General features: G+C 35.2%; 1 protein-coding gene across 2 annotated transcripts in view; it reads left to right on the top strand.

The window, feature by feature from the left end:
• The window catches only part of SYT14 (synaptotagmin 14), a gene marked incomplete at both ends in the record, with an annotated part of 80,290 nt that overhangs the window by 30,976 nt on the left and 37,914 nt on the right, over positions 1 to 11,400 (top strand). For both annotated transcript variants that reach the window (XM_084284208.1, XM_084284207.1), the window contains one exon: positions 2,751 to 2,969. In XM_084284208.1, coding sequence (XP_084140334.1) covers positions 2,751 to 2,969 — 219 coding nt within the window. The remainder of the gene's footprint in view (positions 1 to 2,750; positions 2,970 to 11,400) is intronic.

The following is an 11,400-nucleotide window of genomic DNA, read 5'->3' as shown; positions in this document are numbered from 1 at the left end:
TTGTGTTTTAACTCTAAACAGGTCCTCTGAAGAGGTCTTGTTTCATTACTTTTATTAGTAGTATACGTCCTCTCTTTCCTGTTCTTTTATGTTACGAACTGGACAGAAAATATGTGGTATCACTGAGATCTTCTGGCTGCTTACAAATATCAGTGTATTCTTAGAGGCATAACTTTCAGCGCTTGTTTCAAACATGCTGCTTCCATGATTTATGCTGTTCTGTTTTTGATACTTTATGCAGACTGATTAATTCACCTAATTTCATATTTGCAAATACATTCCTTGTAAATGATGTATCTAGTGCTGATGTCTAGCATTATCTTTGAGCCCTGGCATGCCCTGTTTTATTTATGGAAGTTTCCCAGGTGACAATTTTCAACCTGCTGAGGGCCATCTGAGATGCAAAATTTTTGTCTGTATAGCAGTGAAGGAGACTACTGAGCAGCCTCTTGTAGTGAATCTGCTAACCAGAATATATCCCACCTAGCATGACATTCTCAACAGGTGAACAGTGGAATTGAATTTGCTTTAGAGCCATCCGTACAATAGGAAGCACTATGTCTGTTGGATGTGAATTAAAATTGATAGCCTACAGCTGGAAGATCTAGTTGCTCATTAGCAGTCTATTAAAGCAACAGTTTTCCTACAAATACTGAATTAAAATTATGTATGCATTGCATGTGGAAATGGTAGCACCATCTGCAGATAAGGTTTCTTGACATTTTCCATTACAAGACCTTACTTTTAACAGTGTGCCAAATTTGAAATAATTTGGATGAAATTTGACATGCTTTCTATCTGATTTTTTTTTTTCAAGTTTAAAAACTTTAGCTGTTTCCAGTATGGGAAAAAACGCTTTAGCACTTCTGTGTATTGGAGTATGTACTTTAAATGTAGGAAAGCACTTCTCCAGTGTCAGAGACACATAGAAGCTTACCTAAAATCGGGAAGAAAGGACCTTTGTAATAGGAAGAGACAAAAACTTGACTGTAAAAGAGACTTAGATGGCTAGTATGGGTTGAATTACTCAAATTTTCTATGGCTGATTACTGAGTAAGCTGAATCCCTTCTTTAGTCAGAATGCCCAAGCAGAGGAGTGAGGCTGGCTGGGTGTGAAGATGAAGACTAATAGGAGCTGAAATCATGGAATCACAGAATCATTAACGTCGGAAAAGACCTCCAAGATCATCTGGTCCAACCATCCCCCTACCACCACTATCATCCACTAAACCATATCCCTAAGCACCACATCCAACCTTTCCTTGAACACCCCCAGAGACAGTGACTCCACCACCTCCCTGGGCAACCCATTCCAATGCCTGACTGCTCTTTCTGAGAAGAAATGTCTCCTCATTTCCAACCTGAACCTCCCCTGGTGCAACTTGAGGCCATTCCCTCTAGTCCTGTCAGTAGTTACCTTTGCGAATAGGCCAACCCACAGCTTCCTTTCAGGTAGTTGTAGAGAGCAATGAGGTCTCTCCTGAGCCTCCTCTTCCCCAGAGCAAACAACGCCAGCTCCCTCAGGTGCTCCTCACAGGCCTTGTGCTCCAGGCCCTTCACCAGCTTCGTGGCCCTGCTCTGGACATACTCCAGGGCCTTGATGTCCTTCTTGTACTGAGGGGCCCAAATGCAGAACTAGAGCTAGGCCAGGGACTAGGATGAGGACATGAAAGGGAGGAGAAGAGGCTCTGCTAGTCTGGGTCACGTGTTAGACAATGTTCACTAGCAGAATAAAGAGCATAACAACAGTGTTGTGGGCATCTTGGAGTTCTGCTTTCGGTAGGCAGATTATATACTGTAGGCTTTCTCACATAGAGCAGTGGTAATACTGACCTTTATTAAGTTTACGTGAACTCATTTAATGCCTGTTAGAACATGAGATCTACAAAACATCTGCATAGCATATTAAATATGGATGGAAGCCATGTTTGGAAAAGGGAGGGGGAAACTTTATTATTACAGAACTAAAAATGCAGCTGATTCTTTGACTTGTGGGGGAAGTCATACTTGAGAGATGTGGGTTGGATCAAGTTGGCCACGGAAGCAGGCATTGCAGAGAAACTGGGATAAGAGAGTTACCCAGTTAGGTTGTTCTGTGCATCTTTGGCTGTTGCCAGGTGTCTGTAATGAGAATCTGCATTAATTTGAGTTACTGAACAAGGGGCTGTTTATTCTAAGTTAAACGAATTTGTGCATGCAAACATCCATACTGACATTTTTCCATTTGTTTTTGTGAATTTAAGTACTACTAACACAAATATCCTAAAATGATTTTGTCATAGGCTTGTTCTCATAAATCAGGTTAATTTCTACTTTATTTTGCATGCTTGCAGCAAAAATCAGTTGGGTGTGAAGCATCAGGAGTTGCCTTTCTGTGACATGTTAGGTATCCAAGTGTGATAGTGAAGCAGCACTGACTTTACTTCACATAAAATACTTCGAGCATTTTCTTCGTTAATGAAGTGTTTCAAGAACTTCAGTGTGTGCGGCTTACAAAGATGGATCAATTCTCTATTTAATAAGTTTTAGAATGTTTTGGGGACTTAACCATCTCTCAGTTTTTGTCCAAAATAAAATTAGCTCTCAAATAACAAAATCACAATATCTCTAATAACGGAAAGATGGTATTTAAAACTATTACAGAAATTTTAGTTGAAGTAGCTTAAATATCTTCAATGATAACCTCTTATGGTTATTTTCTTGTATTCTATTTTGAGCTGTAGTCGATTTGCTCTATTTTATTCAAACAGACAACTCTTATATGAGTAAAGATCAGCATGGTTCATCATCTGAGAGTGAAGATGAAGCACTGGGTAAATATCATGAGGCCTTGTCTAGAACCCAGAGTTCCAGGCTGCCAGTGGTGGATGGCAGACAGCAAAAAAACTATGTATGGGAAACCAGACAAAAATATAGTCCCCTGTCTGCAGAATATGATGGATACAGTAGTGAAGCCTCAATAGATGAAGGTAAGATTGATTTAAAAGCATTCCTTTTATTCCAAATTTCAGAGTTATGTTGTGGATAAGTAAGTTGTAGACAGGAATAGCTTGACTTGCAAATAATCAATGTCAGCAAGAAATATCCAGATACCTTTTATATGTGTGCATGCTCCAAAAGAAAAATAAAAAAAAATTGTGTATTCTTCCAGAAATGCTGCAAATGATATAATATCTTGTTATATTAAATTTCATCCAGTTTTATCATTACTCATTTCATTCTTTGGGGAATTTACTTTAAACTGTTTTGGTTTAGGAAGGAAATGTGGCAACTCTTGATGAATTCAGTGGTATTGGAAATGCAAATAAAACCCATTACACCTTTATTGATAACCTGTCATAACAGCAAAGTAAATGGAATCAGTTATTGGTTCTCAGTGCATATGGTTGTTGCATTTTGCATTACTAGAACGTTCTGCACTTTCTCTTTTGAAATCAGAAAAAGAAATTATTTAATTAATCTGAACTATCCATGGAGGTAAAAGTTGGATGTGAACAATGGGACGGTTTCCTTTTGTGGTATATATCTCTTGATTTTGACTAAGGGCGACAGCAGCTGCCTGATGTAGAGGCTGAGAATTCTGCAATCAATATTTCATCAATATGCTTTTTTTGCTTGAAAATAGCTGCATGTGAGAACTGTATCTGTAGGCATTTTTCTAACATGAAAGACAAGCTCAATTGAAGTTATGTAAAAGTCAGGTTCTAACATAGATGCTGTATTACAGTAAGATATTTGTTGGATGCATTTTAATATATTGAAGTGCAGGGTTTTTTGATACTGGATTTTTCTAAGAAGCGTTGGACACCTGTAATTAAAATATGTCTATACTTAAATGTTGTCTATGGTCCAGAAGAGCTAGAAAATTTTATTTCTTTTATTTTATTTATTCAATTATATGAAAGTCTGCTTGTCACTACAATTTGAAATTAGTGCATGCGTCCTGTGGTAAGACACAAACGACATGAAAGTAAGTTGCAGACTAAGAGGAGTACTTTCTGATCATGAGAATTTTCAGTTCTTTCCTTTGCTGTTAAAGGCTGGGAGATGAGTTCTAGCAAACAGGGAAGGAGACACAAAAGAGAGGTCAAGTGGTAATAAGGTCATGTGGACAACAACGAGGAAGGGATAGTAAACATAACCAAAGTATCCTGTGGGGTGTGTGTTTATATATATATATACAAATATCTGTATGTATGTATACATATACACACTGAGCTTTATCAACAGCATTGTTGGGGGGAATAAGATAAGATACTATGGCTGATGACACTGTTCAGATGGAATGTTGATGTATATTAACAGGAAATGGAAAATTCAATTGTATTTTTAAAATTCTGTAATAATACTACTTCTAGATACCCAGAATAATGTATTTGTCTCTTTTCAAACTGTTGAGGCCACTTTTTGAAATAGTCATGGAATGATTCATATTGGAAGGAACACATAACGTTCCTTTTTCTATTTCACAGTTGTTCAGATTTTTGATCCTAGTTCATCTTTTCAGTGAAGAGTTCTCAGTTCATCTGAGCATTTCACTTTGTCCCTGTAAGTGTTAAGCTTCAATGTCATTATTTTAGCTTGTATCTACCTTTTGTTTCTGTAATAGTCTTTTGTCATCTTCTCACATAGTCAAAATTCATATTAGCTGACTTTAATTCTCTTCTGAGGATTGAGAACTCCAGTATTGAAATCTTTATCATGGTTAGAATGCAAGACAAAAGAACCTGTTGGCAAGTCCAAGCATTGCAGCAGGAAAGTAATGCTTGTGTTCCCCCTCCTTTTTTTTTTTTTTTTTTTTTTTTCTAATTCTCTTGCTAAAGATAGCTTCACCAGCTGCTATCCTTTCTCAACACTTCTTCCATTCAGGAAGCTGGCTGGATCTAAAACTCATTTTTATATATGCACACACACATGCACTAAAATTAGTATGTAAATTGAATTTATTATAATGAAAGAACACTCAGGGTTTGGGAGGGGAAAAAAAGCAAAAGTTATCAAAACATACTAACTTAGAAAACTGTATGTTTTTAACCACATACTTCTACTTGCAAACAGCTTTAGTGCTGTCAGTGTTCTGCTTTTGCTGCTGCTTGTGAGAGCATTCTCTTCCAGCATTTTACAAATGGAGAATCAGCATGGTTGTTTATTTGATAGCCTGCAGTCATTCCATGCTTGCAAAAAGTCATGCAAAGTAGCTTTCAAATGCTTTCAAGTTAGACTGATTTTAACTCTTTTTTTTTTTTTTTTTTTTAATCAAATGATCTCAAAAAGTATGTTCAATTGTATTAAAAATATTTTTTATGGAATTGGACATGGCAACAAATTAGCCTAGTACTTTACACTTTTTGGTGTCCTGAAGGTGGCACACTAGAGTAATTAGTGTTAGTAATTTGTTGTTCTTCATATTGAACAAGAATCTTTGCACAATATAAAAAATGTGTTTGACTAGAGAAGAACCCAGAGTATGCCTCATTATATTATGCTCGTTATGGAGGGAAGATGCTCAACCAAGAACTTTGATAAAAAGAGAAGGTGGAAACCTCATATGAAAGTCTGCAGTCAAAAATCGAGAGAGAGACTGGCTAACACTACCAAACAGTTCATATGTTTTCAGAGAAATGATTTACTGAATAGGTGAGGTTAAAAATCATCTGTTGCAAGTGGGATAGCATCAACATTCTTGATGTTTCAGTGTAATTTTTAAAATTTCAAAGCTTTACTATTCCTTAAGGTTGTGGCATACATATATAAGAGACCTAATGCCATAGGAACCCTGCAACTTGTAAAGTAATTGGTTTATATGATATTGACTTATTTTTATAAGATGTTTAAAGACAAATGATAGAACTGTGTCTTGATTCTTTGTAATGGAAGGGGAGCAAGCAGTGTTTTCCTATGTACATTATTAAACATGAGAAATAATTATCAATATATCTGGTGTCTGTATTCTTCTGTTTCCTCATATGTATGTTATCATTTCTACTTCTGAGAAGTAAACATTACAGCAGCACTTCCAGCCTATGGCACCAATCAATCCATACGCTGACCAGGGATTGATAGCATTGCAGTGCAGTGATGAGAAGAGAACTCATTTTTGTCTCATCTCTGTTTTTCCCCTGCTCATTTCTGGTAAATCAGCCTCTGATGATATCATTAAAAATTCCATCAGAGGTAGAGTAATGAGTGATGAAAATGGGTAGTTTCATTTTCAGAAAAACCTGTGTTACTTTGTCTTAGAGCAGTTAATCTCTATCACATGTTGTATCTTGTGACAGTGTGCTGTGTGTTTTCAAAGGAGTCAATAAATGGTTTACCTAATAAGTATTTACTCTGCACTATACTTTAATCTTCATTTTTAAAATTTGTTTGTTTAGACATGTCTGCACTTAACATTGCACAAAAATTCTGCGAGAGACAAAAATATAGTCGTGCCTGTATTAATACATCTTGTAAACTTTGCATTGCTAAAAACATGTACAATATATCGTTTGATTTACCACAATCACCAAAATATCTGATCATATTATTGTAAAAAACACTTATTATCAATTACTTAGTTACATATATTTTCCGTTGGCGTGTCTCTAAAAATGTCTTATTCTGAAGTCTGAAACTGTGTGACATGTTCTCACAACATTCTTTTCTCCTCTAGATGGCCTTATTAATCTTCCTTTTCAGTATATTCAGTATATTTCGTATATAGAACTGACATAGAATTTTGTATAACGTATTTAATCATTAAATGAGGAAAACAAGATATTTTATGGATTTTTGGGGTATATTTTGATGATGGAAAGTTCTGGTTACACTTTTGTTTGTTCTGTGAAATATGTTTTTAAAATTTTAATTCACAGATACCAGCTCATGGACAGATTCCGATCTACTTTATATATTTATATATTGCATTTGGTGCATTTAGATTCTGATGACTTTTAATATATATTTTAAATGAAAAAAAAAAAAAGTGCTTAGATGCAAGCATGTCTGCAGGCTCCAAGCTTTTGATTTTTTTTTTTTCTCCCAGTGAGCTCCTCACGGACAGACTTGATTCTAGAGTATCTCTAAAAGAAAATCTGTTTCATTAGAAAATCAAGATGATGAGAAATAAAAGTAAAATAGTACGGAACAGCAATGTAAATGGTTCAGAAGATGCTTGACTATTGCACAAATGACTTAAAACTATTAATCATGGAAAAGACAGAAACCTGTATAATTACAATATTTCTAGGTAACTATATGTAGACTGAATCCAGTCTTTGTGTTTAGGCCCAGATTCCTAGGGTCAGCTCAGTCTGAAACCTTATTTCTTTCAAGTATTCTTTGTTCTTTGCCTTATTATCCAATAAAGTATGGATACTTACTTGAAGTGACCTTTTCTCCTTTTTCCTGATACATATCCTGATATAACTTCCCTTTCATTTTTGACAACATACATCCTATATATTATTCCCTTCCCTTTCAAATGCTGTTATTATCATGTTGAGTAGGTAGTATAGGATTAGTGTAGGCTGTGGTATTACACATCAGTTTCAGAAAGTAAAGAACAAAAATAGGAAGTAAAAAAAGCCTAAATAACGCAGTAAGATATTTCTGCTAACTGGAAGACTATTGTGAAGTGGTGACCTAAATAAGAAAGTGCATTTGTTTACAGACTTTACATTTCAAGTTGATGTTATTCTTTTGCATTTTGGTAACTGAAATATTTTTTAGTGTCTGTATTGGTTGTGATCTTAAATGGGCCCCGCTTTCCTAATAATTTAAATTTCCAAAACATTTACAGTATGATATTAATTTAGCCTCTTCATCTCCAAAGCAGTGGCTACTTCATGAACTTTAAAACCTCAACCTCATACAGGCAAGTTGTGTCTTTGTCTCTGAAAGCTTCATAGGCAAATACAATATATCTTCTTTAATGAAGCAGTCTAAATTCTGGAAAGTGGAGGTTCTTATGCTTACAAGTGTTAGGGTAAATGTATTGAAATCAGTGTTTTGCAGGCAAATGTCAAAAGCTGTAGGTTCTTCTTTGCTTTTGCAATCAGGATTCTCTGAATCTCTTATCAGAAATGAAAGGGAGAAGAGGGTGAGAAAAGATTTTATTTATTTATTTTTTTTTTTTTTTATAGTTAGTTTATGCTGTTCTTAAAGCATGTCTCACTCTTTAACAGCTGTGCAAAATTCCAGACATTAGCAAGCAAATCAAGGAAACTGATCCCAATTCTGGAGTAAGTGGCATCATACTGGAAAAAGTTGAAAACTTACTTAGCATACTCAGATATGCTTTATTTATGATTACTAGCTTTGTACAGCCACAGGTTCCATCTCCAACCTGTTTTAAAGTCTTTTTCTAACATCTTAATTGGTAAAGCCCTGCGGCTGAAGACATGTTTGTTCAGAAGCTCTATTTCTGAGACTGGCCCAAGTGCCTTACATTTCACAAGGTTTTTTGGAAACATATGGAAGCACTAAAAGACTGCAGTGAGAAAACATAAGTTCTCTTAAATGAGAATCTGCTGCACTAGCAGGCATATGCTACTGGATTTTGTCCATCTTTTACATATTGTGAAGGTAGAATATGATGTTATTTTTGTAGTTTATCTTCTCCACTTTTATTCTTCTCTAGGCTTTCGGCACTTTATGTTGATATGTCTGTTGGACATATGTTTGCCTTGCTCCTCAGTGTCAATCTTTGCACGTGAAGGCGACTGTTCTTCTGGAATGTCTTGGATCTGATTCTTTTTGCAGCTTTTTGCCTTTTCTTTCTCTCCTGTTAGTTTTCATTTATCAGGAAAAGTGTCTTCACTGTGCAACTTGAATGTATAGAGTGATTTTATGTCAGTATCTTCCCAACAAAACCAAAAGCTCTTTCACAAGCACCTCAAAGTTGGTATGCAGATGAATCTCCCCATTTTGTTAAAGCCCTTCCTCAGACTTGTCAAGCAAAGGTGAAAGCCACTGTACACGCTGAGATAGGAAAAAAGGATCCCTCAGTAAATCACGTGGTTTCCAGTTTAGTTTCTTTCGTTGTTCCTTACATATAAGCAGATCTATTTTCAAGCCAAGTCTGAATGAAGACTTACTGTTGGAAAACTGTGGAGTGAGTGTCACAGTATAGTTGTATCATATTAAGTAAAATATAGCCATGAAGTTCTCTGCAAATTGGACTATCCGTATGTTTCAGATGCAAAGAATTACAAGCCAAGAAGATGGTTTAGGTGGAATAAGAACTTTGAACTAGTATTGAGACTAGAGGAATGAAACTCGGTTGAATAATTTGTCATGTTGTGATGTTAACTTAAATAGTCACTTCTCTTTTTTTTCCCTCCACGTGCTTTAAAGGAATAAATATAATGGAAAGAATATTGAGGAAGAAGGTGACTACACATTTTTCTCTGTGTCTTTATCAGATTATCTGTGAAATTGTTTTGGTATAATATCTGTTGAAAGAAAATATTCGTTTTGCTCTGTGGCTTTAGGTAGACACCGTGCTTCAAACAGTACATTCATCAAGATACTTCAGAGCAGTAATTCCCAAATGTTTCAAAGTTTTGGGGGCTGAGTCACATTACAGCTATGAGGTATTCTACTACTCATACTCATGTACCTTAGCTGATAGTATACTTGTATACTATTAGTTTTTATGGTTCTTGATGCACTTCTTAGAAATTTTTGTGAAAGAAAAAGGTGTTTTTTTTTATTATTATTATTATAATTAATTCTAGTCTCTGATTATTGTGTGTCTGCCTCCTATTCATTGGTAAATCAAAGTGAGCGTTCCTTGTTTTCAAAGCCCTTACAAGAGAATTTCTTGTGGTTTTTAAGCCTTGGGGAGTGTGGCAGTTCAATGCATATCCGTAACAAGTGATATATAGAGCTTGCTATAGTAATCTATATCCATGTTTTAGGGGTAGTTCTGTGTAGTGCATGATGCTTTTGAAATTCAAGGATCTACAGAGAATTGTCCAGGAAAACTTCATTCAACATGCGTTCTGTTTTGTTTCTCTTACGTTGTTTTTTTTTTTTTTTTAAAGTTTTGAAGTGCCTTCCTAGTGCATTATGACAGTCCTCTATTATTCTTCTATAATAGTGGAAGACAGTCAATTCTGTTAAGCGTTTGAAATTATGATGCCTGTTTCTGAAAAGATTTAGTGAACTGAACATTGTTAAGACTAAGTTTATTTAAAGATTAACTTTTGCTCTGCTTTTTCTTCAGTTTTATGGAATTTATATACTTTTTGTTTCCCAAGAAAATGTTACTCTTTGTGTTTTGAAAGGTTGCTGATAGTAAAGAAATATTACTTATTAGAATATGATCATATGTTACACTTATTACAATATGATCATATTGTGGTTATGGTTCTTTAACCACATGAATGGCAGATAAGCATGTTGTTTACAAATGGAGTCTAGAGATATAGAATGGATGGAGTCCATATATAGATATAGGAAATACATGTGTAATTCAATATTATTCTTGTAATTTTCTTGGGGAATATTATGGAGCTGTTGAGGTAAATAGGGGAGGTAAGTGCAAAGGAGATTCTGGGATGAATTTATATACAGTTTGGAAGAGAAAAGAGTTACACTGAGGAATTTAAGTTGAAAAGTCAGATAGATGACATCCAAGTTGTGCGCATTAACTGTTTTGTCAACCAAATAAAACACGCAGGCTAGCTCGATAGAATTAATTTTAATAATTCTGAAATTATGGATTTACTGTGTGATTAACAGTAGAGATGCTGGAAAAAGATATTAAAGCATGCATGTCATCTACTGCTGAGAGAAGAAAACTAGTAATAAAAATCAGTCAGTGATGATGATAAGATTTTCGACATGAAAATTCCTTTTCCTCCTAGATCAACTCTAAAAGGGGGTAAAAACCAACCAACCAACCAGACAAAAACACAATAACAACAATGAAAAAACAACTGCCTTCCAATGGAAAAGGACTTTTTCTAATGTGTGCAAGTGAGCAAAGCAATCTCACAAATTAGGTTCCTCCTGCCAGCATTTTGAAGTCTTTGAAGAAATACCCTTTGCAGTGATGTGAAGGCTTTGAAGAAAGTCACCCTTAGCAATGTGATGTCTCTGAAGTGATGTAAATCATACATTAATAATTACAGGAAAGTTTCCATTTTATTTTAAACTTACCATTTTAATAAGTTGCTGGTCTGTTTGCATCTGGGATTCATGAAAGGACTAAGATCATTCATTAAGTGGGAAAAGATTACATGTATATTGTGGCTGAAATAATTCCTTGTGGCATTTTATTTGACACAGGTGTTCCATGTTAGTAAAATGATAGGTCATATAGACGCAAGAGGTAGTACTACATCAGCAAGAAAGATCACTTCTGCAATGAGCCTAGCACTTTTGCTAATCTGAGAGCTCACGTTGAAA

The sequence above is a fragment of the Netta rufina genome (genome assembly GCF_964035555.1).
Source record: "Netta rufina genome assembly, chromosome: 3".
Classification (NCBI taxonomy): domain Eukaryota; kingdom Metazoa; phylum Chordata; class Aves; order Anseriformes; family Anatidae; genus Netta; species Netta rufina.
This window is presented reverse-complemented; position numbering and strand designations above follow the sequence as displayed.